At 40.3% G+C, this 27,311-nt stretch overlaps 4 protein-coding genes across 9 annotated transcripts; 1 reads left to right on the forward strand and 3 right to left on the reverse strand.

Moving 5' to 3' along the window:
• Nucleotides 1–63: 63 nt before the first annotated feature.
• Nucleotides 64–1,336, reverse strand: ndufa3 (NADH:ubiquinone oxidoreductase subunit A3). Its single transcript, XM_052619008.1, has 4 exons — nucleotides 1,268–1,336; nucleotides 765–836; nucleotides 598–675; nucleotides 64–221 (listed from the first exon to the last, which is right to left on the reverse strand). Exons 1-4 carry the CDS (start codon nucleotides 1,275–1,277, stop codon nucleotides 130–132), a joined length of 252 nt encoding a protein of 83 aa, XP_052474968.1. The 5' UTR covers nucleotides 1,278–1,336; the 3' UTR covers nucleotides 64–129.
• Nucleotides 1,337–1,380: 44 nt separating this feature from the next.
• Nucleotides 1,381–4,452, forward strand: tfpt (TCF3 (E2A) fusion partner). 2 transcript variants are annotated; one of them, XM_052619006.1, is made up of 6 exons: nucleotides 1,381–1,576; nucleotides 1,718–1,975; nucleotides 2,195–2,265; nucleotides 3,163–3,232; nucleotides 3,358–3,495; nucleotides 4,307–4,452. In XM_052619006.1, the coding sequence occupies exons 2-6, from the start codon at nucleotides 1,751–1,753 to the stop codon at nucleotides 4,376–4,378; spliced, it is 576 nt and encodes a 191-aa protein (XP_052474966.1). In that variant the 5' UTR covers nucleotides 1,381–1,576; nucleotides 1,718–1,750; the 3' UTR covers nucleotides 4,379–4,452. The 2 variants fall into 2 exon arrangements, with proteins under 2 accessions (XP_052474966.1, XP_052474965.1); XM_052619005.1 differs by having other exon boundaries at nucleotides 1,383–1,576; nucleotides 1,751–1,975.
• Nucleotides 4,428–6,709, reverse strand: mrpl51 (mitochondrial ribosomal protein L51). Its single transcript, XM_052619007.1, has 4 exons — nucleotides 6,548–6,709; nucleotides 6,318–6,413; nucleotides 6,125–6,232; nucleotides 4,428–4,787 (listed from the first exon to the last, which is right to left on the reverse strand). The coding sequence occupies exons 2-4, from the start codon at nucleotides 6,400–6,402 to the stop codon at nucleotides 4,591–4,593; spliced, it is 390 nt and encodes a 129-aa protein (XP_052474967.1). The 5' UTR covers nucleotides 6,403–6,413; nucleotides 6,548–6,709; the 3' UTR covers nucleotides 4,428–4,590.
• Nucleotides 6,710–9,655: 2,946 nt separating this feature from the next.
• On the reverse strand, nucleotides 9,656–26,164 carry arnt (aryl hydrocarbon receptor nuclear translocator). Of its 5 annotated transcripts, none has more exons than XM_052618997.1 (21): nucleotides 25,837–26,164; nucleotides 24,145–24,229; nucleotides 23,459–23,497; nucleotides 23,335–23,382; nucleotides 22,097–22,301; nucleotides 21,561–21,774; nucleotides 21,124–21,226; nucleotides 20,816–20,881; nucleotides 20,658–20,743; nucleotides 20,481–20,557; nucleotides 19,790–19,924; nucleotides 19,244–19,318; nucleotides 16,469–16,620; nucleotides 14,451–14,552; nucleotides 14,037–14,118; nucleotides 13,912–13,951; nucleotides 13,085–13,181; nucleotides 12,820–13,000; nucleotides 11,719–11,902; nucleotides 11,491–11,636; nucleotides 9,656–11,307 (listed from the first exon to the last, which is right to left on the reverse strand). In XM_052618997.1, the coding sequence occupies exons 1-21, from the start codon at nucleotides 25,853–25,855 to the stop codon at nucleotides 11,221–11,223; spliced, it is 2,223 nt and encodes a 740-aa protein (XP_052474957.1). In that variant the 5' UTR covers nucleotides 25,856–26,164; the 3' UTR covers nucleotides 9,656–11,220. The 5 variants fall into 5 exon arrangements, with proteins under 5 accessions (XP_052474957.1, XP_052474956.1, XP_052474958.1 ...); XM_052618996.1 differs by having other exon boundaries at nucleotides 14,451–14,555; XM_052618998.1 differs by lacking the exon at nucleotides 14,451–14,552 and having other exon boundaries at nucleotides 25,837–26,162.
• Between the last annotated feature and the right edge of the window lie 1,147 nt (nucleotides 26,165–27,311).

The raw sequence follows: 27,311 nt of genomic DNA on the forward strand, positions 1-27,311 counted from the left end.
TTACTAACATGGCAAGTCTATTTCGTGAAGAAATAATCTACAGTAAAAACAGTAGGCAGATGGTTAAATAAAGATGTTTTATTGAGACAGAAGTAGAGGTGAGTGACTGTACAGGACTCTGAAGGACTTTCACAGGTTTTTCAGCCAATCCAGGTTTTTCCCCTGCGGGTCACAGGGATGCGCGGGAACGTCCGGCATGTTTCCATCATCTCGAACTGGGACTGAAGAGATCAACGGGATTCAGAAGAGCACACTAAAACACTTTAACCAGCTAATTACAGATGCATCCTGAGCCTAAATGCACTGCGCTCAAGCTTTTCAATATAAACACCTGAGAATCACCTCCAAATAAACAGAATAATTATATAAATCAGGGTTATTATAGTTAACAAAAACTAAATCGGAAACTAAAATTATATCCATAACAAAAACTACTAACAATTGTAAAACCAAAATTACTAAAACTTAAAATGAAAATGATACAGAAGAACACCAATAATTATTGTAGCTAAATATATATTCACATATTTGCAAAGTTCCCCTAATCAAATAACCCTGGAGTCCCAAGCATGTACACACCACGTGAGGTTAATATACCTGGATAATTGTATGGCATGGCTTGGTTCATCATTCCTGTGTACTTTGTTAAAGGGCTCAAAACCGGCAGAACACAAGCTGAAACACAACACATATATATATCTTATTATTCATAAAGCAGAGATGAAGATCATAATGAGAAGATGAGCATTAAATATCTCAATCACCCAGAAGCCCGATTCCGCAGGAAACTGTGATCACAGGCTCTTTATTCCAAGCGTTCTTCAAAAACCTGCCAACTACAGAAAAACACAAGTCTGATTACAGCGCTCATAACCTGCCTGTGACGTCACAGTGACGCTATCCCACGGAAATACCGCGGTAAACACGATAATATACCACAGAAGTGCTGAATTACTGCCACGACCGAAATGACACACAGTACATTCTGTTAGCATTCTTAATACGTTCTCATATCGAATAATATCGATATTGATGTAAATCATGTGTTCATGTGTGTTTGATGCAGAGCTAAGCAAATGATAGCTGGTATAAGACCAAGGTCAATCTCGTATTTAAACATATATATATTCGTTATTTACAGTAAACGAATTTATTATGATAGCCCTCGTAAGCTCCCTGTTTAATCTGTTATTGCAAATACGATTGAGTCGATCTAAAACAGAACACGACATATTTCAAGCAGCGAACACACAAAACAAATACTTACTGGCCGCCATGTTTGCTTCTGTAGTCCTGCCTCAGGCATCATGGGAATTGTAGTTCAATGATATGGGTGACGCATTCGCTCTGGATTGGCTGAACAGTCAATGACGTATTCAAAACGCGTCTCGTTGTTTCGAGAAGTAGATTTTTTATTTTATTTTTTATTACATGAAATAGACAAATACTCGCTTTTTTAGATGCATCGATTCAATTATGCGTAGACGGAACTGAAGAGGAGTGGAAAAACATTCCTGTCGGATTTATAATAAACGAACTGAACCATGTGTGGCTCTTACAGTATTACTAACTAGAGGTGAGTACAGAGCTCAAATCATCAAATAATTTTAGCATATTGATATGTGAGTTGATAGAAGGCATGCTTAGTTTAGTTACCAGTAATATGATTTAACATCTTTATCTGTGATCTGATATGCTGTTGTATGAACTTTACTAGGATGTGAGTTGTGTGTGTGTGTGTGTGCTCCAGATGATGGAGGACTTCTCGGGGCTGGCTCTTCCTCCTCTGTTCGGGGGACACATCCTGGAAGCAGAGCTGGAGCCGGGGGGTGTGGAGCTGGGCCCCAGCGGCACTGAGCTCCTGGGGGACGATGGGGCCCCGCCGGGCCCCGCACAGGACCAGGACGATGAGACGAGGGAGATGGACAAAAAGAAGTGTCAGGCTCTCAGCAGGAGGTGCAAGGAGATTGAGCAGGTGAACAGATTTACAGAGGAATGGTTCCACCCAAAAATGAACTCACTGTCACTTTCATCCAGTTCTTTAACTCAGTTTGTGAATCTAAAGTGGAAAAATCTCAAATGAGACACCCGTTGTGTTCCCCGGGGAATAAATAGCCACTGTTTTAACACAACATGAAGGTGATGGACATTTGTGAAAGTTTCTTGACCGATTGTCACATGAATGTGTTCTCAGGTAAATGAGAAGATTGTGGGACGCCTTCACCAGGTGCAGAGACTGACACGCCGACTGAGGAAAGAGAGGAGGTGCGTGCACATACAACATATTAATAAAAGCATAAACGGAGTAAGACTCATAACTATGACTGCTACTGATGACTTAAAGAATAGTTCACCCCAAAATGAAAAATTGCTAGAAATGTGTTCACCCGCAGGTCATCTGAGATCAGGATGAGTTTGTCTCTTCATCAGGTTTGTAGAAATGTAGCATTGCATCAGTGTCTCATCAATGGATGCTCTGCAGTGAATGGGTGCCGTCAGAATGAGAGTCCAAACAGCTGATAAACACATCACAATAATCCACAGCACTCCAGTCCATCAGTTAATGTCTTGAGACAAAAGAAGTGTTTGTAAAAAAACAATTCCATTAAGACCTTTTTTTTTTTTTTTGTGGTTTTGGAGAAAATATGAGTCCATCAAAATCCAGACACATATTAGTTTAGAGCTGTTTAAACAGTGCTAGATATGTGCAGATTTCTCTCTTGATTCAGACCAGAACACTTTTTCACTGGAGGAAATGTTATTATAGATTATGGATTCATGTTTTAGTTAAATGTCTTGATCGATTTATTTCTTTTAACTTCAGCAAACGTTGATGGACTGGAGAGTGCTGTGGATTATTGTGATGTTTTTATCAGCTGTTTGGACTCTCATTCTGATGGCACCCATTCACTGCAGAGCATCCATTGATGAGACACTGATGCAATGCTACATTTCTACAAACCTGATGAAGAAACAAACTCATCTACAAGAGTTTGGTTGAACTGAGGCTGGGGACATTTAAGTAAATTTTCATTTTTGGCTTAACTATTTCTTTAATCTCTTGATTTATTTTTTGATTATCTATCCCAAAAGTGAACCTGTCATTTGGTGCATTAGTCTGGTAACACAGTAAGATCTTTAATGGCTGGGTGTGTGTGTCAGGTTTCTGATGAAGACTCTGGACTCGTATGGAGATGATTACAGGACGGCGCAGCTCACCTTCACACTGGAGGTGAGAAACCTGTTTAACGCAAAGCTGTTCACAACTGGTTCAGACCCGAGTGTTAGTTTGCTAGTAATCAAACTGTTCTAACTCTAGAGTCTGTATCAGGGCTGTGACTTCATGTGTTCATGCAGGATGAGGGGAAGGCAGGTTTAGATCCAGCTGCTGGTGCTGAAGAAGACAGCTCTTCTCCAACGCTTCCTCGTCAGTCAGCGGCTGGATCAAAGAAAAAGAGACACCGGCTCCCAAAGGACAGAGAGAGAGTTGCACAGGTAACTGTTTTAAAGAACAGAAACCCACAGAACATGTCCCTGCTCCTACACTGAGGGCAGATGTTTGGGGTCTGCAACATCACTTGTTAAAGAAGTCTCCGCTGCATTTATTTGATCTCACATAGTACAAATGGCGAAATATTATTACAGTTTAAAACAGCTGTTTTCTGTGTGAATCTCTGTTAAAGTGTAATGTATTTCTGTGATGCACAGCTGTATTTTCAGCATCATTTCTCCAGTCTTCAGTGTCACATGATCACATCTCAGAAATCATGAAAATATGATGATTTACTGCTAGAGAAACATTTCTGATTATTATCAATGTTGAACACAGTTTCCACAAAAATATTGTGCAGCACAACTGTGATGCATTTTATTTTTCAGGATTCACAGATGAATAGAAGGCTCATAAGAACAGCGCTAATTTAAAATAGATTTTTATTTTTTTGCATTATAAATGTCTTTACTATCACTTTTGATCATTTTAAGGTCTCTGCAGAAAAATAATAATAATCTTACAGACCCCAAACAGTGATGTGTCAGAGATTGATATTACCTATTTAATATTATTTCCCACTGAGATGAAACCTCATTTTAGAAAGCTCCTTCCATAGAGAACATTATGATCTGTTTGTTTTCTTGATGCACATTGAAGTGTGCACTGCTGAATCCCTCACATCTCCAGTTACTCTATTTGAAAGCATCACACCTCTCTTCGTGATTCGAGGAATCATCAGTGCACAAATGCAGCAGTATCCAGAAGTAAGCAGCAGTGACAGTGAGGCTGGTGTGTGTTGTTTCGGTTGGTCAGATGGAGGCGGAGCATCCGCTGGTGACGGAGGGTCAGTTCACAGGATTCAGCCCCAGCTCACCCCCCCACTGATCCAGACCTGGACCCCCTCGAACCCCAGCATGCATCAAAGACAACTACGTTTCTGTTGAGAAATTATGACTTTTTTTAATGTTTTTAATGTACCTCCAGCATTTGAGCCTGATCTTTTGTAATGAAGAAGACATAGAGATGCTTTTACAGATAAATGAACAGAACTCTTGCCACCACGTGACCTCCCCATCCGTACAGATGAAGGACGCTGTCTATCTGTGTTTGCCGTATCTGTTGAAGCGGCGGTACAGGAAGCTGATCCTCTTGTCCAGGATGTGCTTGTCATCGGCCATCATCCGCTCTCCGACCATCCGCTTCTTCCTGATGAGCCGCTGGAGCTCGTTTCCTCTGAAGCCTCGGAGCCACACCGGCCCTCCGATCAGCTCTTTCGGATGAGCTTTGAAATCTCCTGCAGTCAGAGTCAAACACAGTCAGTCGGACACAGTCAAACACAGTCGGACACAGTCAGTCGGACACATTCAGACACAGTCAGTCAAACACAGTCAGACACAGTCAGTCAAACACAGTCGGACACAGTAAAACACAGTCAGACATACACAGTCAGTTGGACACAGTCAGTCAAACACAGTCGGACACAGTCAGTCAACACAGTCGGACACAGTCAGTCAAACACAGTCGGACACAGTAAGTCAAACGCAGTTGGACACAGTCAGTCAAACACAGTCGGACACAGTCGGTCAAACACAGTCGGACACAGTCAGTCGGACACAGTCAGTCAAACACAGTCGGACACAGTCAGTCAAACACAGTCGGACACAGTAAGTCAAACACAGTCGGACACAGTCAGTCAAACACAGTCGGACACAGTCAGTCGGACACAGTCAGTCAAACACAGTCGGACACAGTAAAACACAGTCAGACATAGTCAGTCGGACACAGTCAGTCAAACACAGTCGGACACAGTCAGTCAAACACAGTCGGACACAGTCAGTCAAACACAGTCGGACACAGTAAAACACAGTCAGACATACACAGTCAGTCGGACACAGTCAGTCAAACACAGTCCGACACAGTCAAACACAGTCGGACACAGTCAGTCGGACACAGTCAGTCAAACACAGTCGGACACAGTAAAACACAGTCAGACATACACAGTCAGTCGGACACAGTCAGTCAAACACAGTCGGACACAGTCAGTTGGACACAGTCAGTCAAACACAGTCGGACACAGTAAAACACAGTCAGACATACACAGTCAGTCAGACACAGTCAGTGTCAGTGAAACACAGTCAGTTGGACACAGTCAGTTGGACACAGTCAGTTGTACACAGTCAGTCAAACACAGTCAAACGCAGTCAGACATACATAGTCAGTCGGACACAGTCAGTGTCAGTGAAACACAGTCAAACACAGCCAGTCAAACACAGTCGGACACAGTCAGTCGGACACAGTCAGTGTCAGTGAAACACAGTCAGACAGTCAGTCGGACAGACACAGTCAGTCAAACACAGTCAGACACAGCCAGACACAGTCAGTGTCAGTCAGTCAGACACAGTCAGACAGTCAAACAGTCAGACAAACACACAGTCAGTAAACACAGTCAAACAGTCAGTCAGTCAGACACAGTCAGATGAGACACCAATAATGATGATGATACAATGATATATAGAAATTGAGGGGAAAACATTTTCTATAGAAACGCACAGATGAAAGTATTTAATAAATAGCATTGAATTAATGGGTAATTAAATTATCTTGATGCATTTAAATTCTCTATGTGCTCACCCAGGATACCGATGTTGTCATATACTCCAAACATGCTTCTCTTCTCCGTCCATCGATCCACCTCTCTTAGTTTGGGGATCGCGTGCATTCGTATTCTGGCGCACGAGCCTGTGTGACACATAGAGCAGACAAAAGTCACTCACACACTGCACACATGACTGAGAGCGGCGCGAGACAAGGATCTGCGCGTCACCTGTGCTGAAGAGTCTGGCGCACAGCAGAGCCGATGATTGACAGGCGGTCACCGCGCGCCCCAGCACCCCTCCAAACACACTCATGCTGCAGTCACCTTCAGAGAACAGCGATCAGATAGCACAGCTAACGTTAGATCCATTATAACGTGTTCATGAAGCACTTTAATCATGACCTTCAGTTGTGAGCACAGACTTTAGATCCAGCCGCGCTTAAAAAAACACACTTTACCTTCAGCAAAGCCGCGTTGAAACTGAGAAAATACTTTTAAATGACAGTTAAATCAATTACTGATGTTATATTCGTTAAAATCTTCAAGATAAAGCTAGCGACACCGGTGTGGTATCATGTGTGCACACGGCTGCTTCAGCCATTAAACGTTTTTTAGAATAAAAGTCTAGCGTGTCCTCAAGAATGCGTTTTATTTTTCAAACTAAAAGTCTTCCGGTTTCGACGATAGTAGTGAGTTTGGATGGGTCTCGATTTTCAAGATTCATAAAAGTATTTTTTTTTCATTAACGGTCAAAATTATCAACATAATGAACGTATTACTAAAATCTAAATACTTTAAATATACATTTTTAAATTGAGTTCAGCTTTAATTCTCTTTAAATTAAGATCTTTATGGCTGTAAAAGTTCTGTAATCTATGCTAAATAATGATCATGTAACCAGCTTAGTGTTATTTTTTTTTCTGTGGCAGATATATAGAAAAAATAGTTTTAAGTGACATCTTGACTTTGACAGTATTTTATCTACATTGACCATTTTGGCATAGAGTACAGGAAGTGACAGCTGTGGGGGGTACATAGTTGGGCTCTGCATTATTTTTAATAATTTCAATTCAAATATATATTCAAATCTTGATGTTAAGTGGGTGGCCAGATAAGGCCATTGACATTATGAGTTACAATGGTGCAATCGTCCACTAGTTACCCTAGGGCCAATTATTAGATCACATGATACTGTTGTTTTTACTGTGTGTGTGTGTGTGTGTGTGTGTGTTCTGGTTAAATACATGGTTTATGAGGACACAGATGTTTTTGATGACATGATTTCTACAATGTAAACATGGTTTACGAGCACACTTTCCATGTCAAATGGCTTGAAGACATACTAAACAGTGTCCAGGAACTAACAACTAACAATGTGCCCAGTCAACTACTGACCATATTTTTTTTGACTCTATTTTGATCTTGATTAAATATTTATTTTGATTTTGATTTATTAATTTTTTTTGAACATTAACTAATTAACATCTCTTTTGTAAGTTGCTTTGAATTGTTTGCTAAACACATACATGTAATGTAGAAGTTAAAAAAGAATTAAGTTACTTATTCAAAGAATTTCAGATATTCAGAATATAAATATTGTTCTGGTGCATAGAGCTCACCAGATTTTGATCAGTCATGTGATCAGCTGGAAAAGTGCGACAGGATCCAAGCACGTGGCTTTGAGTTTCACAGCATTACTGTTAATACAGTTAAGACTCACTGAACCTAAACTAGAATCCAGAATATTCGGAGAGTCTCTGTCACTCTCCTCTGAAGGACGCTCTCACCCAGCTGCATCAGATACGCAGTTTTGGTGCTTGATTCCTGCTGCTAATGAGATCTCATAATGACCCTCAGATCCCAGAGGAGCTGCACTGAATCCAAGAGTCTCCACACAGTCAGGGTTAAAGAAAGTGTAGATGTGTTTCCGCTTGTGTTCTCGGAGTACCTCCAGCCCAGTGGTTCCTCAGTCCAGTGGTTCCCAAGTCCAGTGGTTCTCCAGTCCAGTGGTTATCCAGTCCAGTGGTTCTCCAGTACAGTGGTTCCTCAGTCCGGTGGTTCCTCAGTCCGGTGGTTCCTCAGTCCGGTGGTTCTCCAGTCCGGTGGTTCTCCAGTCCAGTGGTTCCTCAGTCCAGTGGTTCTCCAGCCCAGTGGTTCCTCAGTCCAGTGGTTTCCCAGTCCAGTGGTTCTCCAGCCCAGTGGTTCTCCAGCCCAATGGTTCTCCAGTCCAGTGGTTCTCCAGTCCGGTGGTTCTCCAGTCCAATGGTTCCCCAGTCCAGTGGTTCTCCAGTGGTGCGCTGGTTTGAACCTTCACCCCTCCTCTTGCTCTTGTTCCTCCTGATACATGGACACAGAGATAGAGCTGTACGGATCCAGAACCATCTGAGCACAACGAACCATTGTTACCAGCAGAAACAAACACAGCACAGCTACGAAGAAGAGAGCGAAGCCCAAATCCACATCAACTTCCAGTCGAGGCAGAGGAAGAGGCTGGTCCATGATTACTGAAGAACGATTAGTGAGTCACAAGCAGCAATCATCTAATATAAGAGCCAGATTCTTCTTCCCATGAACTCCCAGCTGTCCTGTGCTTCTGTCGGTGTAAAACAGATCTGTATCAGATGATCTCTCTCACTCCAGCACACAAATCAAGGTCTGTACTCCACTTGTTTGAGACTTAATTGCATGCAGTTGTATGATCATTTTAATTCTCAACCGATGGAAAACAAAGAGGTTTGAAAGGAAGAGCTTGATCCCGTTGCTGGTTCAGCTTAAAGCCGTTGGTCAGCGATACACGTTCTCTTATCTGGGATATTAGCATGTCTTCCTTTGGCCTGAGAGACACACACACCAACACTTGGCACCTGTGTCCCAATGAATAGTTAAACAGGAGTTTGGTAACGATCAGGCCTTATATGGGTTCAAACGTCCCTCTAGAAGCACTGGAGGCCTCTTCATGTGTTACCAGTGACGGCTGAGCGGAGGATCAGGACACAGACTGATGGGGTCAGATGGGAACTGAAAGAGGATAGATTCCAGAAGGGATTGAAGAACCACTTTTGGTTCCGCAAAGAACCTTTCTGTGAACAGTTCTTTAAACTGTTTCATTTCAGTAATCTAAAGAACATTTTGCCACTTTGAAGACTGGAATGGACCGGTTCCTTCGTGGAGCCATCAATGCCAAGAGAGAAGCTTTATTTTTAAGACTGTGACCTGTTTACAGTAATTATTGTATTTTTATTTGAAGTGAATCAAATCATTTTTAAATATATTCCATCAAATATATATAGACCACCAAAAAAATTGTTTTCTGTGTGAATCTGTGTTAAAGTCTAATGTATTTCTGTGATGCTGCGCTGTATTTTCAGCATCATTCCTCCAGTCTTCAGTGTCACATGATCTTCAGAAATCAGAATAATATGATGATTTACTGCTCAAGAAACATTTCTAAATATTATCAGTGTTGAACACAGTTGTGCTGCTCAATATTTTTGTGAAAGCCGTGATACATTTTATTTTTCAGGATTTATAAGTGTCCACCATTCAAATAAAAGTCCCAACAAAGATTGTTTTTTGACAATAGCAATTTAATACAAAAAAAACTCAAACATTTCTCTTCAATATTTCATATACATATATATGTTTATTTATTTTTATATACGTTATACACAAACTGCAGTTCAAAACATTGTGAAAATATAGAGAAACAACTAAAAAAAAACACCAGAGCACGGACCCTTTCACATCCGAAAAAAAGTGACACGAGCACTCGATTTAATGCACAGAAGTACTGAAAAAAGACAGACCCCCCCCCCACATTCAAAATCAATCATCAAACAATTCATCAAAAGCTTTTGATTTAAAGAAAATGAACAATAAATCAAACCCACCAATAGAGGTTCAGGAATATTCTCTGTACAAGACTAAATCAGAATAACATGAAGAGATGAAGCAGAGTACGTTTCTTCTTTTATATATTAAAACAAGACATCATGATAATGAGAATTAGGATAGCAACAAAAATGGCTTTGACGGACACAGATCCTGCTCTTTATTGCTTGATTCGAATCCGTTTCACAGAAACATGCCTGAGTGAAACCATCATCAGCACACGCTAAACGAGATGCATCTGTCTAAACTCAGATAAAGCTGCAGAATCGATGGAAGACGAACATCGGAGGAGTTTTACTGCATCAGCATCTGTGCGTCTCAGTTTGAACAGAGGTAGCAAACAGGATGAAGAATAGTTTAAACAAGCAAGGGTACACTTTATTTTAAGCAGTCCTTCTTACGGTGTTATAACACAGCCTGTACTCATATAGGGTCTGTTTAGGGTTAACTGCATGTTATTAAGAATAGTTTACTACAGTAAGTATGTGTGATGTGCAACAAGGACACTGTAAAATAAAGTGTTAGTAACATTAAAAAATTGAAAAAAGTCATTTTTAAAAACATTTGAAGTATGAATTACATTTGAAACACTGGAAGACATCAAGAAATCGATGTTGATTTAAAATGCAAAACTCCAATTCAGTAAATTTTGAATTGATCTTGCCGTCTTTTGAATTCGACATCCTGTTAAACCAATTCAATTCAAACTCCACGTCGTATGGAAACAGAGCCGAGTCTTCAACTGTGAACAGACGCTCTTCAAAACAAGGGAAGGGAAGTGTGCCACGGCTGCGGTGTTACAGATCAGGATCACACGATCAGCTGACTCCAGACTCTCACAGCATCTTTCAGCTGAATTCAGTTCTCACACATCTTCTGTCACATCTTCTGAGAAGAGGCAGTGCAACTGGTACACAATCAGTCACACACAGACCAGTGTGTGTGTGTGTGTGTGTGTGTGTGTGTACGGCAGACAGTGTGAGACCGCTTGTGCTCCAAGTGTGCAATTGTGCGTGATTTTAAACACATTTCAGCACGGCCTGATGTCTGTCTGTCTGTCTCTGCGCTACACTGCATCCTCACATTATGGCTTTTAACTTCCCTTCCCACAATGCATCAGTCTCACTCTGGTTCCAGATCCGGCCAAGCCTCCGTTCTGCCATTGATTTGGTTAAGAGAATCAGAAATGGCTTGAGAGAGAGCAACAGGAAGTGAAGGAGGAACAGAGGAAGCGGGATCACTACTCGGGGAACGGAGGAAACATGGGCAACTCGGTGAATCCATCGTTGCTGAAACTGCCGCTTTGATCCAACATGGAGATCACATCCTGAAGAAGAGAAAGAGAGAGGCAAGTTATAGGAATAAACCACACATTCTGACAATTATTCAGGTATCATATGCACATGATGACGAAATGTACATTTCTTTAAAGTAACTGAAAATGAGCAGGAAATGGTTCAAGAGATGTTCATTTCTGGCTGAGCTGTTAGTTTGTGTGGTGTCCTCTCACCTGAAACAGCTCTGGCTGGTTGTGTGGAGGCTGCTGGTGTGTGTCTGCAGTGCTCTGTGTGTGTGGTTGAGTCTGCCACTGCTGCCAGCCTGACACTCCCTCTGCTGGCCTGGAGCTGAACTGCGCTCCCATCTGATTCATGTCACCTGAGCCAAAGAGCAAGAGCAGACCTGAGCGCTGCGACAGGACAAACTGTTTAATCATATAAACATTCTGCAGAATATTTACCGAATCTATTAGTTGATGGGATGGTGTGGCTGTTTATTTGTTGGTAATTTGATGTGCTGGCCATTGAAGCAGAAGCCCCGCCCATCTGGCTGAAGGAAGAGGAAGTGGAGGATGTAGGGGCGGAGCTGAAACCTCCCATGTTGAACTGAGGAGACTGACTCTTCCCAACCTGACCTGCCATCTGCTGGACAAGAGAGCACTTATAACAAAATATATATGGACACCACAGTGAAAGAATCAGTTACATTCTACAAAATTATGGAATACTAAAGTTTTTATATGTAATAAAATGAGAGATTTCTGTGTGAATCTGTGTTAAAGTGTAATTTATTTCTGTGATGCACAGCTGTATTTTCAGCATCATTCCTCCAGTCTTCAGTGTCACATGATATTCAGAAATCAGAATAATAAGATTATTTACTGCTCAAGAAACATTTCTGATTATTATCAATGTTGAAATCAGCTGAAACTGTGATACCACCTAGGCTAAGAAAAAAGATAAATACCTTTGACTCAGCAGTGATGCATTATATTGATCAAAAGTGCAAGTAAATACATTTGTAACAAGAGATTCCTATTTAAATAAATTAGTTTAATGAATATTATTGAGATTTATACATGCATAAATAATCTTTCCATTGATGTATGGTTTATTAGGAGGAGAATATTTGTCTGAGATACAACTAATTGAAAATCTGGAATCTGAGGGAGCAAACCAATCTAAATATTGAGAAAATCATCTTTAAAGTTGTTCAAATTAAGTTCTTAGCAATGCATTAAAAATTATTACGCTTTGGTACATTAACAGTAGGAAATTCACAAAATATCTTCTTGGAACATGATCTTAATATCATAATGATTTTTGGCATAAAAGAAAAATCAATAATTTTGACTCATCCAATGTATTGTTGTCTATTGCTACAAATACACCCCAGAGACTTAAGACTGGTTTTGTGCTCCAGGGACACAAATGTTAATGGTTTTATAATTTCTAACAAAAGGTCTGATCAGTAGTAATCGTGATACAAAATCACAAGAGGGGATCTGCATTTAGTGATATGTATATCAATATATCAAGGTGTAAACACTTTGAATGTGTACCTGTGTGTTGAAGGGCGGTCGTGTGGCAGGCCAGACTCCAGGGGGCGCTGTGGGACCCGTCTGGGGCTGCATGGGGCTGTTGTTGCTGGCGGAGACTCCAGACGGTGTGCTCTGAAGGGACATCTGTGCCAGCATCTGACCAGCTGAGTGAGGAACCATCTGCTGGACCAGTCCTCCTGACCTGAGACCAGACCACAGCAGTGAGTGCCAGACCACAGGACGGAGATGAGGAGTGTGTGTGTGTGTGTGTGTGTGTGTGTGGCACCTGAAGGGCTCGCTGGGACGGGCAGAGCTGGGGAAAGACGCTGCTGGTGGGTAACCCTGCTGTCCACCGGAGGCACTGGAGCACACGGCCTTAGAGTCTGAGAGAGAGACTGTGAGTATGAATCAGGCCTGGACCAGAGATCGCCTTCTTAACAGATCCAGGGCATCAGAAATACACTTATGAGTCATTTTTGACCTTTAACCAACGATCAGGTGCTTGTCTGGACATTCTGCATGAATGAGCAGCACAGGTTCATCTGCTACACACACTCAAGCATGCACTTCGCAGATTCATGTGAGAAAAGCTAGTGTCAAATACACACTGAACTCAAACCAGCTGCCAAAAATAAGTCTGTTTAACTTGAAACTTAAATTATGCAACTGCATAGCAAAATGTACTTCTAAATACAATATAATGTAATAAAGCATTATTTTATACATTACTTTATATCATGCATTGATTATTATTGTTATTTTAAGGAGTTATTTAAAAAGATATTTTTCACCCATGCTTTAAAAAATATAAAAGTGCAATGTTAATTCATTACATCTACATTTGATTACAATGTCATTATGACAGATTTGTTTGAAAACATTTGTAGCAAACAGAATTAAAAAAAAAGAAAAATAAATAATTCAAGGGGCAGTAAATTAAAAGCTAGGCTACTCTGTGTAGTTTACTTGTAAACAAATAAGTTATGTTTACATTCATTCTAAATGTCTAATAAACATTCTTTCCCCATTAACTGCAATATTGAAATATACTATGAAAAAAACACTGATAATATTTCTGGCCATATATATCTGTGTGTGTGTGTGTAGTCTTACTGTGATCAGCAGTGCTCACACCTACAGTCTGCACTGGACCCTGAGACAAACACAGATGGAGACGCTCAGTCACTTCACTTGATCAGCAGCTCAGCACATCTCAATAGGGCTCATTTTGGGTATACCTGAGGAAGAGTGGCCTGGTTGGTCTCATACGCTGCGTCTCGTCCCATGCCTCCGTCTAACTCGGCCTGCTGCTGCATCTGCCTGCAGAAGAGCAAACCACACTGATGTGAGAGCAGTCCTACAGTCGTGACCCTCAGACCCACCACCGACAACATACAGCATTCTCCACCTGCCACGGACAGCACAGCTATCTACGGGAAGAGAGCATGCGGTTAACCCACCACCGACTGACCGACAGCAGACGGGACGGAAGGAGGCTCACCCGAGAGAGAGAGAGAGAGAGGGAGAGGGAAAGAGAGACCGAGAGAGCGAGAGACGGAGAGAGAGAGAGAGACTGAGAGAGTTAGAGACGGAGAGCGAGAGACGGAGAGAGAGAGAGAGAGAGAGCCAGTGCTCCACTGGTCTGCTCTCACCTGGCTGTGACCTGGCCTGGGCTGGGGATGGAGGGGCAGTGAGGACTGCTCTGCCCCAGTGAAGGGGAAGAGAGGGGGGACAGGGAGTCCTGATTCGCACTTCTACTGTCATGTAAACCAGAGGGATTGGTGGAGAGAAAGCAGTCAGATTAAACAGAGTGTGGCTGAATTAACACGCTCACTTTCAGACACACACGGCTCAAATACGTCTGGCTCTTAAAGGGGTCATATGATGCGATTTCCACAAAAATATTCACCAGCACAACTGTTTTCAACATTGATAATAATCAGAAATGTTTCTTGAGCAGTAAATCATCATATTATTCTGATTTCTGAAGATCATGTGACACTGTAGACTGGAGGAATGATGCTGAAAATACAGCGGAGCATCACAGAAATACAGGTGCATCTCAATAAATTAGAATGTCGTGGAAAAGTTAATTTCAGTAATTTACCTAAAGTTGTGAAACTAGTGTATTAAATAAATTCAATGTACACATCTTAATATCAACAAGTTAGATTATGGTGACATGCCAATCAGCTAATCAACTCAAACACCTGCAAAGGTTTCCTGAGCCTTCAAAACAGTCTCTCAGTTTGGTTCACTAGACTACAATCATGGAGAAGACTGATCTGAGAGTTGTCCTGAAGACAATCATTGACACCCTTCACAAGGAGGGTAAGCCACAAACATTCACAGAACGCTGTTCACAGAGTGCTGTATCCAAGCATGTTAACAGAACGTTGACTGGAAGGAAAAAGTGTGGAAGAAAAAGATGCACAACCAACCGAGAGAACCGCAGCCCTATGAGGATTGTCAAGTAAAATCAATTCAAGAATTTGAGTGAACTTCACAAGGAATGGACTGATGCTGGGGTCAAGGCATCAAGAGCCACCACACACAGACGCATCTTCCCTGGGCTAAGGAGAAGAAGAACTGGACTGTTCCCCAGTGGTCCAAAATCCTCTTTTCAGAAGAAAGCAAGTGTTGTATTTCATTTGGAAACCAATGTCCTAGAGTTTGGAGGAAGGGTGGAGAAGCTCATAGCCCAAGTATCTTGAAGTCCAGTGTTAAGTTTCCACAGTCTGTGATGATTTGGGTGCAATGTCATCTGCATCTGTTTACCAAAAAATCCTGGAGCACTTCATGCTTCCTTCTACTGACCAGCTTTTTAAAGATGCTGATTTCCCTTTCCAGCAGGATTCTAATTCACCAAATCACTAAAAAGATTTTTTTATTGGTCTTTTGACGTATTCTAATTTGTTGAGATCGTGAATTGGTGTTTTTTATTAAATGTTAGCCAAAATCATCACAATTAAAAGAACCAAAGACTTCAGTCTCACTACTTCAGTCTGTGTGCATTGAATTTAATAAAAGAGTTTCACAATTTGAGCTGAATCACTGAAATAAATTAACTTTTCCACGAAATTCTAATTTATTGAGAAGCACCTGTAAATTACATTTTAACAGATAATCACATAGAGAACAGCGGTTTTAAATTGTAATAATATTTCAAAATTTTTTTGTTTTGTACTGTATTTTTGATCAAATAAGTGCAGCCTTGGTGAGCAGAAGCGGTTTTCATAACTGAAATAAATATGTTCTTCATTATTAGAGCTGGGGAGGAGGAAGACATGCTAAATTGTCATAAAATGTCACATTTCACTGTGCCATAAAATAATAATCAATTTCTTTATTTATATATTCTTTGCCTTTTCTACATAATTTCCTCTTTTTATTAATATCTTGGGGCTGAAATAAGACCCAGACATACACACACACACACAAACGCACGCACGCCTTCAAACAAAACTGAATTATATTACATTAGATTACCTCCACAGGAATTAACCTTCGATCATAAAAGCATATGACACACTGTATAAAGTCATACTGGATAAGACAACACTGTATAACATGAGGCCTAGATTAGGCTCATTAGATGACAAAATATTGAAAAATCACTTTTGCTGTGAGGTCAGTATGTTGTGTTTACTTGATGAATTTCAGTACTAACTTGACATTGGCGTTGGTGCAGATGATGTACTCGATCTCCTCAGAGAAGGGGTTCTGGAAGGTGAACGAGCTGGTTCTCATCCAGATCCACTCGCGGGATTTAGATCGGAACCGGAACATCACCGAGAGCACCTGACCTCGCAGTTTCACCACCTGCATAGGGGTCAGAGGTCATTAATACATTAACAAGGATCGAGGACTTAAGCTACAGTATGGTATGAACAGGGCTGGGGAGTAACGATATACATTTAACGGCGTTACGTATTTAAAATGTGAGTAACTGTATTTTGTTATAATTACATTTTAAATGAGGGTGTAATCAGATTACGATTAAATCTGAAAAGTATTTTAGATTTCCAGTGATTACTTTTATTTTAATGTCATATATTAATTTTATATTTAAGGCAACAGTTTGGGTATTTCAACCAATAATGCGACTAATTTTCCGTTGAAATAAAAAAAAACTGTGTGCAGCAGCTGTTCATGTAGCGACTCCTAGTGAGCGATACATGCTGATCGTGACACAAACATTCTCCTAGAACACAGACTTTGCATTCAGTTAACAGATCCATATGAACCACACATGAAATAAAAGTTTATAAACTCAAACGATAGCTTTATGTGCTTTACAGATGAACTCGAAGACTTTATTAATTCGAAATGTTCAATAATAGATCATCTTTGGCTCGGTAATGCAAGGTCATGATCCGATTCGTGAACAGAGGATTCTTTTGAGTCAATCTTTTAAACTGATCATTTCTTTTGTTTAACAAGTGTTGGAACCAATGGTTCATAAACTGGATAGATCTGAGCTGCAGGACTCGCAAAATCTCTAGCCCAACATCCCGGGGCTGTTGTGTTTTCCAGTCGGGCTCCAAAATATATCACCGCCCTGACCGACGGCTATCTTGAATAGTGATGTAAAATTCCTAACGTGATTCGCGTTGTTCACTCGTTTGTAAGGGTGAAACGGATCGTAGCTGATCGTTTGCACTTGTTTCTAAGTCTTGCCAATTCAAACATTTTAAACCATTTACGTGCATTCGAGCAGCATTTCAGACAATGCGCTTAAACAAAACCGACTCGTCTACTTGCGTATCCTTGTTTGTGAATGAACACATAGACACAAAATTATTTCAAAATAATTGTCTCTGCAAGTATTCTCGTAAACATACTCGGTTATGTCTTAAGTGAACGTATACAGTGGAGAAAGAAATCTCCTGTGCATTGTTATATTGGATCCATGCACTCGTTCTTAAAGGGGCAGCAGCCTTTAAATACCTGCTGCTCCATTAGTGCCACCTGCTGTCAGAGAGTGACATCTGCGTCCCATTCACAAAGGTAAAATCGGACCATTCGGTTTTTACTTCAAATGTTTTAATTATACAATCCAAATAACATGTATTTAGCATCTTTTTTGGATAGTAATTCAAATTGTTTCCTCTTATTTAAAATAGAGCACAGACACATTTTTTGTTTAAATGAAGAGATTTCTTTTAGTTGTATGATTTTTATTTGGTTTAGGATTTGTTTTAAAATTTAAAAGTTAGTTTTATTATTTAACAATTTCACAAAGAAATATGCAGCATTTTGTCTTTTGTCTAATAATAAAAAGGACACATTTTAATTTACAATTGGTCTTAAATCTCATTTTGTAAAAAATAAATATATCAATTGTAAGAAAATTGAATGGTGTAATCTGTATTGTGAATTTTATAGCATTAAAAGTTTATTGATCGTTACGTTCAGATATGTTACTAGTTTTTGCGGATCATGCTGATTTTTCCACAGTAAAGTTCAGCCGATGTCTTTATTTTTAATTTCAGCCTAGTTAAATTCATTTTGGGCTACCAAAACCTGAAGAATGCCTGCACGAAGGCATTTAGAAATTTTGCGACCCCTGAGGTGTGTTCCCCAAAAGCATCGTTAATAATCACATTGCGACCGTGGAAAACGAGCCCTGTCAATTTTGACTCTTTTTCACTTAAAGTTTGGTCCATTCATTAAAAAAAACTATTGTATACCTTGGACAACTGTGCCAGATGTTTCGGCTACTTTTATTATGCATTTGGTGTGTCTGGATAAGTTTTGAAGTTTGGAATAAAACCGCATAAAACAGCACTGACTCCCATTCATTGTATTCAAATTGAATTTATATTGATTGGAAGATTTAAATGACGTAACGTTTTTTTTTTTGTTCATAGAAATTCTGTGGAAAATTGATGTTAAAAATAAAATGCAAAGAAAAGACAAATCTTATGGTAGATGTCGGAAAGCATAAAAACAAGACATCAAATGAATATGTTCCTTTTGTGTTACAAAGCTTAAGTATTTCAAAAGTATTCTAAAGTATTTAGATTAAGTTACTAAAAATGAGTAATCTAACTAAATACATTGCTGATTACTTTTTAAAGCTTGTATTTTGTAATCTGTAGTGAAATACATTTTAAAAGTCACCTTCCCAGCCCTGGGTATGAAAAGAACAGGTTCAGAGTTACAGTCTGATCAAATGGCCATATAGCCTATTATGCTAATGTTTTAATTTACCTGGCAACAACCATATTGTGATGATCAATATCATTAATACATTTAACACTGGTGTCCCTTAGTATACTGCTACTGCTGCCCTTTTATAAAGGCAACAAAAGTACTTTTTGTTTGCCATACACATTACATAAAATTATATAAAACCTTTTTGTTTACAATAGTAACAGTCATGAATATTTGAGCTAGAGGTGTAATGTAAAAGCACACACACACACACACACACACACACCTGCTGAAGGCTGTCTCTCAGTAAGCCCTGGTCTTCTGGATGAGCAAACTCCACAATGTTCTTCCCCAGTAGCTCCTGTGTCACAAAAGATGGAGAACACATAACAATTTAATTACCAGTATTCAAATAAAACTGACTTTTGTATAACACATGTAAATTGTATTTTAATGACAAATCATGAAATATAAACATTTAAACAGTGGCTGTAATAAAAACTTGTTTTCACAACAGATCTATTTAAACATACTTTAATGAAGAAACGGGTAAACAAGCCAGCTGAAAATAAATGCTGACTAAAAGATCTTGGTTCATCCAAATTAAGAAATCAATACTGATATTGTCGCAATGTGCCACGAAATAGACACTGACACAGTTAAAACAAGCCATCAAAGAAATGCTAATTAAACAACACCTCAATTTAGGTCAATTATACTGGCCCTCCAGAACTATTTTGGCCGACACCAAGACAGTGGAGCTCAACAGTGATACTCAACAAATGCAGAGCGATCTTAAGAAATGACCCTGACTCAGGTTTCTGAGGCCTACCTGAGGCTGGAAGCCCACCGTCGCCTGACAGCGGTGATCCACAAAAGTGTAGAGGCCCTGACAGTTGTGGCGGGAAATAAATTCCACTGGAACGCTGATGTTATTTACGTTTGTGTCGCTCGGGCAACATGTGACCTGCAGGACAAACAGAGGATCTTAAAGAGACAGTTCACTCTAAACATGTCGTTCCAAACCTGTAGGACTTCTGTTCACCTCTGAAATCCAAATTATTATTTATTTTAAACTAAAGCTGAAATATTTCTGTTCCGCCAAACGAAATTCAACCAAGCAACCAAAACTTTCCAGATTCAAAAAGTTCATAAAACACTGTAAAAATTATCCATATTGACAGAGATTTAATCCATACTTTCTGAAATCGCTTTATATTGATAAACACAAGAACAAACCTCAAATTTGAGCTTTCGTTGACCACATTTAATGAGCTCTATGTAAGTACACTGATCAATGTTTATTTGTAATTAAAAAGCTAAATCGGTCATGACACAACAGGGCTCACAAAATCTGTAACCTGGCATCCTGGGGCTCCTCAAAAGTAATAATGTGCCATATATATATATATATATATATATATAAATGTGACAAATTCTGTGACATTCCGCGTAAAACTGTGAATTCAGTTTTTATGACAGTTTTCCTCATCAAGGAAATCAAAGGGCCCTAGGAAAAGTACCTGAAGCCTTCCAATGGCGACTAGACAGAAGCGGTTTCCCTGATTGTTATCTGCCTCCTCTTCAGAAAGAGTCACTCCTGAGAGAGAAAGAGAGAGAGGATAGAGAGACAGTACCAGTGTCAGTGGTGTTCTGATTCAGCTCCGCTCTCGGGGAACAACAGACACTTCCTCTGATACCTGCAGGAGGCCAGGACTTGATGAAGCCTGTGCAGTGCACGACCACATACTGCGGCTCGCCCTCCTTAGGAGGACCCAGTCCATTCCTGCGGGAGGAGAGACGCTCTTCATCTACATCTGTGCAGACGGAGATCTATACATACAGAGCGCAGCCGTACCTGTTTCTGCTTCTCAGGAAGTGAAGTCTGTTCATGGACACCGGCTCTACGGGACACACTCCACATCTGGGGACACACACACACACACACACACATTACAATCCATGCATCAGAGATATTTCACAACAGTAAAAATAGCTCACATTGTGAATATGATTAATACTTTTTCTTTAAAGCATTATTTTTGTGTATGCAAACAGCACATTCCTAACCCCTTCTCAAGATCTCAGAGCAAAAACACACGTGAAGCTCGAGCTGGATGTTTATAGAGTTAAACTAAAGGGCCTGTTGTTCTCCCTGATCCTCACCTCATCCTGCAGATGAAGGAGCGGCGTGTGCCCATACTCATCCTCACAGAAGCCTGCCCACCCTCTTTCTTCACCGTGCCTGTCTTCATGTCCAACATCCGGCCTACAGTCAGAAACGAGGAAGACGAGTTAAAGGTGCAGTAGGAGATCTCAGTAAAATGCTAACATTAGCCTGATAGCACTGAAAGCGAACGTCCCTCCCTCCCTGCAATCGCAGTCCAAAGCCACGCCCCCTGAGCGTTTTGATTGGTCGAACATTTCTTGGTCCTACACCTTCCACAGGATTGGTATTTATATATATAGACCACTTAATTTAATGATTGCTATCAGGATGTGAAAAGACTTTCAACCAGAACAACAAGAAATGTTTCTGAAGGCGTTCACCTATTGCACCTTTAAACAGCGCAAAGTAGGGCAGATATAGAGAGGTTTCTGACCGGCGTTGTTGTTCTCGCTGGTGGAGAGCTGCTCTCTGAGTTTCTCGGTGTCGTCTGGATGAAGCTGGTCATACAGAGACGATCCGAGCCAATCCGACTGAGCCTGGTTCAGAACCGGTGTGACAGAGTCTGACACATAAAGCACACGGCCGGTTTCACACGACACCACGAACAGAAACCCATCAGCCACCTCCAGAACCAGGTGCTTCAGCTCCTGCACACAGCGGAGACATACAAGCAGATCTACAGACGGTGAACAACTCAAAATCAGGAAGTATCTAAAATCTTTTCTGGTAGATCCTTACGAAACAAGACCCTGAGTGAGTGTACTTCATAAAAAAAGACAATCCAATAAAACATGTTTCATGGAGGGGGCATGCACAGAGTTAACTGGGTGAACTATCACTTTGAGTAAGAAAATGAGAAGAAAACGGCAGTTAAGAAGACTTTCATTCTTGACAGTGTTTGATGAATCTGGCCCCTGGTTTGTGTGCCCGAGGAACAGGTTTGTGTAATGAGTGCAGCTGATATCTGACCTGGTCTGTGAGGAAGGAGGGTTTGTGTGCTGCATCACCGCCGCTTCCTCGGAGCGTCTTCATGTGTGACACTGCCATGCGCAGGATGGTCAGCTTGTCTGGTTTGCGTGCCAGAGCGCTGCAGGTGGGCACCATGTCTGACAGCTCCGTGATGTAAGCGGTCATCTTGTTCCTCCGCCTGCGCTCGATCTCGCTGTGGTTCTCCCTGCGGTCAGGAGGCATGAGAGATGGGCAGAGCATGCAGTCATGGGGACAGAGAAGAGGTCGAGAGACAGCCACGAGAGAGGAGGGAGAGAGAGAGAGAGAGATGGATGAATACGCAAATAAAGACTGCATCAGTGTGCTCGTCAAATGAGACGACACTCATCTCGCAGAGACAAAACACAAATGTGTATGAATCTCATGAGAGCTGAAAGAGAAGCCTGGAAAAGAAGAGAGGGGTAGAAGACATGCTCAGAAGACACTGGCCTTGACTGAGTCACTCATTAATGGCAGTGAAAAGGTGGAAAGAGCTTTTTCAGCCCACGGAAATGAGCTTCAGTTTCACTTGTAGTCTATCAGGGACTTAAAGCAAGACACTACATGAACAGCGGATGAAGCCAGGCTCAAAATACCTTCATTCTGTTGATGTACTAGTGCTACGGGTTTCAGGTTTCTCTTTTTATCTCTCCATGAATCGTCAACAGCCATTAAAATATATATTTCCACCATATTTTTACCAGTGAGATATTATATAAATGAACTAAACTAAAAAACTCTTCAGAATACAGATGGGAATAAAACTGTAAAAAGAAAAGTCTGATGCATGAAAAGAAGACATGTTAGAAAACCCAGATGGCTCTTAAATTGATCAGTGCATGAAAAAACAATGCTTTTGTAAGCTATTTTTATATACATGAACTCATATTTCATGTTTAATTCACGGAGTGGATCCATCATCTTGGAAATATAAAAGTGATTGAGCATTTTTAAATGTGCATTTACATTTTTTGTGCAATCAATTTTGTTAAAAAAAAAAAAAAAAAAAAAGAGAAAAACCCCTTTGCTGTTAATACTGAAACTGCATCATGTCTGACAGCTCGGCAGATGTGAAGTGTGTTCGGAGACTTCACTGTGAAGCCCATACTGACGCCAGCACATGTAGTCTGCACCGCTCAACTCTGATTCTTGAGAACTAACAGAAGATCAGAAGATCAGATCTATAGTTTTCACGCTCTCTGACTTGCATCAGTCAATACCTGGCAAACCTCTCCTTGTCATTGGATCCCCCTCCATCATCATCACACCTGAGAAGACAAAACACAGTCTTGAGACGGCCGGCCCGTCACACATCAAACCCTCCAGTCACACATCAGGACTCACCTGAACAGTTTGCTTCCCTCCTCGTCGTCATAGTCCGAGCTGGAAACAGGGGAAATCACATTAATCACACAATCATTAATTATTGCACAACAGCAGAGATGACATTCACACATTCCCACAGTTCTCCACCCAGCCACACACACTCAATAAACAAGGGCACTATTGTTAAAACCAACGTCTCATTCCTATGAATTTGCCTGCTCTGTTGGCAAAACCACATTCAGCGCTGCAGTCACGCATGGTGTGTGCGTTTAGAGACAGTCCACCCAAAAATGAGCATTCTGTCATCATCCAAACCTCTGGGACCTTATTATTACATTATGTACATTAAGTAATTATTTTGTCCAAGTCCTTTGTGGAGCTTGAAAGTGTCAGTCAAGTCATTAAATTACAGCACTTCATCCATCCAACACAGATGGTTTCAAGCAGGAATAACCATGTCAATGGTGCAAACTGCATCACTTACGAAACTAATTCAATTATTCAGATCAAGTTTAGTTCTCATCTGACGAGTGGGGTCACACTGATAATATTACTTCATGATGTGTCTTGTAAACTTCATGGTTTCCCTTTCCTTCAGAGCTCCACAGAATACAGTGAAGTGATGAGGAAGACAGAACCGTGTTTAGACCAGAAGCATCTCAGCACCGATTTAATAATGACTGGGACTCTTAAATCTGTCTTACGTGGCCTGGCGTTTGTTGTTGGCCTTCGGGACAACGTTAGAAAGAGATCCAGCGGCTGAGGCCAGTGACAGCACCTCGGGCATATCTGAAACACACAGCCAATCACACACTCAGACTAACAACTACACACAATAGTCATACAGGCATGTATATATATAGAGAGAGAGAAAGAGAGAGAGAGAGAGAGAGATGCATTCAGTAGTTTTGCAGCACAATGCTTAGTTTAAATGATATCAAATGATCACCAGTAAAATTGTTTATGTGCATTGTGAATTCATCTCCAAAACCTTTATGACGAAAAAAATGGCAGGCTGATATAACGTAAAACCTACGTTCAACAAACAGACAGCATAACATACACTGCATTTAATTATTTACTGATTTAACAAATAAATGTTGTTCTGTTGAACTTCCATCAAACACTCCAGCAAATATTGTCATCATTAACATTTAAAATGTTACTGCATTTCATATAAATACTCTTCTTTTGAACCTTTCTGCAATTTGTCATAATAATAATAACCAAAAATATAATTAGTTGTGTCCTGCATAAAAACATAAAAAACATTCCTTAAATGTGTGATATATCCAGAACATTTTGCTCACACTATAATGCTGATTGCATTTATTGAGCTCACATATCTTTAATAAAATATAATCAATAAATATAAACCAGCATTTGGTCCAAACTGAAGTAGATTTATTAGGTTTATATGTCATGTAATTAGCTACACGTACAAAATAAAACACACATGGGCAAAAAGACACTATACACATTAACAATATGAATTTCTTTAAAGCGGTTTTGGAACAATGTGTATTGGGAAAATTGACTTGACTTAGTTCATTTTTGGATTTATATGCAAACCCTGTTACTTACTGAGATTTTGTTCCATTAACTTGTTTGGATTTGGTCAACTTAAATTTAATCTAGAAAATAAACTTTACATTAAACAGATTCTATATTTCGACATCTTCCACATTTGGTGAGACGGCAGAAAAATATATCAGATCACGTTTTCTTTAATCGGACGTTTACATTTCCCAAAGATGACTGCTTTATTGTCTTTAAGAGATTACACTTCTAATAAAAATTGGTGCTCAGAATGTAAAAACATAAATAATAATAATAAAGAAATAACGTGAATTTTTGCATTTAATGTGTTTGAAAGACAAAAGCCTTCCAAACACGCAGTAATACATTAAATAACATACTGAGTGATAATTCAGCTAAAAACGAATGTGATTACATGTGATCAGTTACTAGCAGTTCTGTCTTTATACCCTGCCATCAGACTAGGAAACACACGATCATAATATTACCCATCATGACAGCTCGGTTTGGACCTGCATAAGTCCCGTGTCAGAATCAAAGGCATCCACAAAGAGTATTTACACTGAGACGAGAGAGAGAGACACATGGAACAGAAGTGGGTCAGATCTTCAGACCTGGGTCAGATGACATGTGTATGTTTTCTGTGACAGCTGAAGCAATCGTGATGAAAACAAACCCTGACTCTCTCTCTCTCTCTCTCTGTTTGTCCAGATCTCACTCCAGAGTTAGCAGGCTAACGTTATATCACAACAGTAGAGCTAGCAGCAGCTCGAGCTAACTAGCACAACTGCTTACAATGTGCAAAATCAACACAAACCAGACGACTAAGAGGAAAACATTCGGTTTCAATACGATACCTGAGTTGGCGGATGTCATGTCCGACAGGTAAAGGTGTTCTTGTGCGAGCTAACACATACAAAACAACTTTCCCAGCTGACGAGGAAAACCTCCTGCTCCAGCGGCTGTTTATGTTTTACTTCGTCCGAGTCTCGAAAAAGTACTTAAAAGCAGATGTCATGAGTTCAGACCGAGTGTCATTTTCGCCGTCGGTCCAAACGAACGGGTTTCCCAACGTTTTATAGTTGTTTTTTCCTTTCCTGCCTCTTTGACTTTTTCCCGTTTAAAAACCTCCCCTGATCCAAGATGTCGCCCGCGATCTTTCAGTGAGCAGCAGAAGCGCGTCAGAGGAGGAAACTAGAGTCTCCACGCGGCTCAGATGCGCCACTCTGCGCCCGCAGCCAGCACCACTGGTCTAGGTCGCATTATAAAGCGACCTATAGTATTTAAAAAGGATTTATTCTTACAATTTTAGTCAATATGTTAATGTATTTTTTTTTCATGAACACCATTTCATCTTCCTGAGATATTTCCAGTACTGAATACTGATTTGGTTTGACTTATATGATTATGTGATTTTGTAATAAGGTAGCTACTAAATGTATATTGTAAATCATTTAATGTATTATTTTCCCAGACAGCTATTATCATTATGTATGCAGTTATCTGCCATCTGTTGTGGGGAGGGACTGGATGTGGTCTCTGTTGGTCGGAAGGGGTTAAAATAAAAGAGAAAACTGATGACGAGAGGCGGAGCAAATATTGTATTTAATAAGAGACCTATATTTTTTCTTATTATTATTTGATTAACGTGCACAGATAAATAATTCAAAATAAGATAGGAACTTACATTAAGAAAGTAAAAATTATCAATCATATTTCATAAGTAGCTACTTATGCAGCATTCACGCCATGTATGATTTGTCCCCATATGAACGTGCTTTCATAATTTTCTGAATAGCAAAATATCAACCAATCAGAGTAGCCTTTGGAGATCACGTGACTGCACGCTGAAGCGTCTCTCCAGTGGCATTCCACCATTCACTGAGAGTGTCTTTGACCTGCGTCCAGATTCACAGCCTCCCTACACAGTGCTCTCTGCTCAGCTCCCTACACACTGCTCAGCTCCCTAAACACTACTCAGTGCTCTGCTCCATACACACTACTCAGTGCTCAGCTCCCTACACACTGCTTTTTTATTATTATTAACAAAAACAGGTTACATGTATAATATGAAAAACATTCTACAAAATATAAACAATTATACACTACAGGGGATGTATACAAATACAGATGTATTAAATAAAGATGATAAAGTGTTTACAAACTTTCACTCCCACAGCTTTTTCTTTCAAATAAAATCGTAGCTACTGTATCAATATAATACTCCATCTCTTTCCAAAAAGAGTTTGTTCTTTCAGAATGATTTCTGAGGATCACGTGACACTGAAGCCTGGAGCAATGATGCTGAAAATACAGTAAATTCACATTTTAA

This window comes from Carassius gibelio, chromosome A16 (genome assembly GCF_023724105.1).
Source record: "Carassius gibelio isolate Cgi1373 ecotype wild population from Czech Republic chromosome A16, carGib1.2-hapl.c, whole genome shotgun sequence".
NCBI classification, from domain to species: Eukaryota; Metazoa; Chordata; class Actinopteri; order Cypriniformes; family Cyprinidae; genus Carassius; species Carassius gibelio.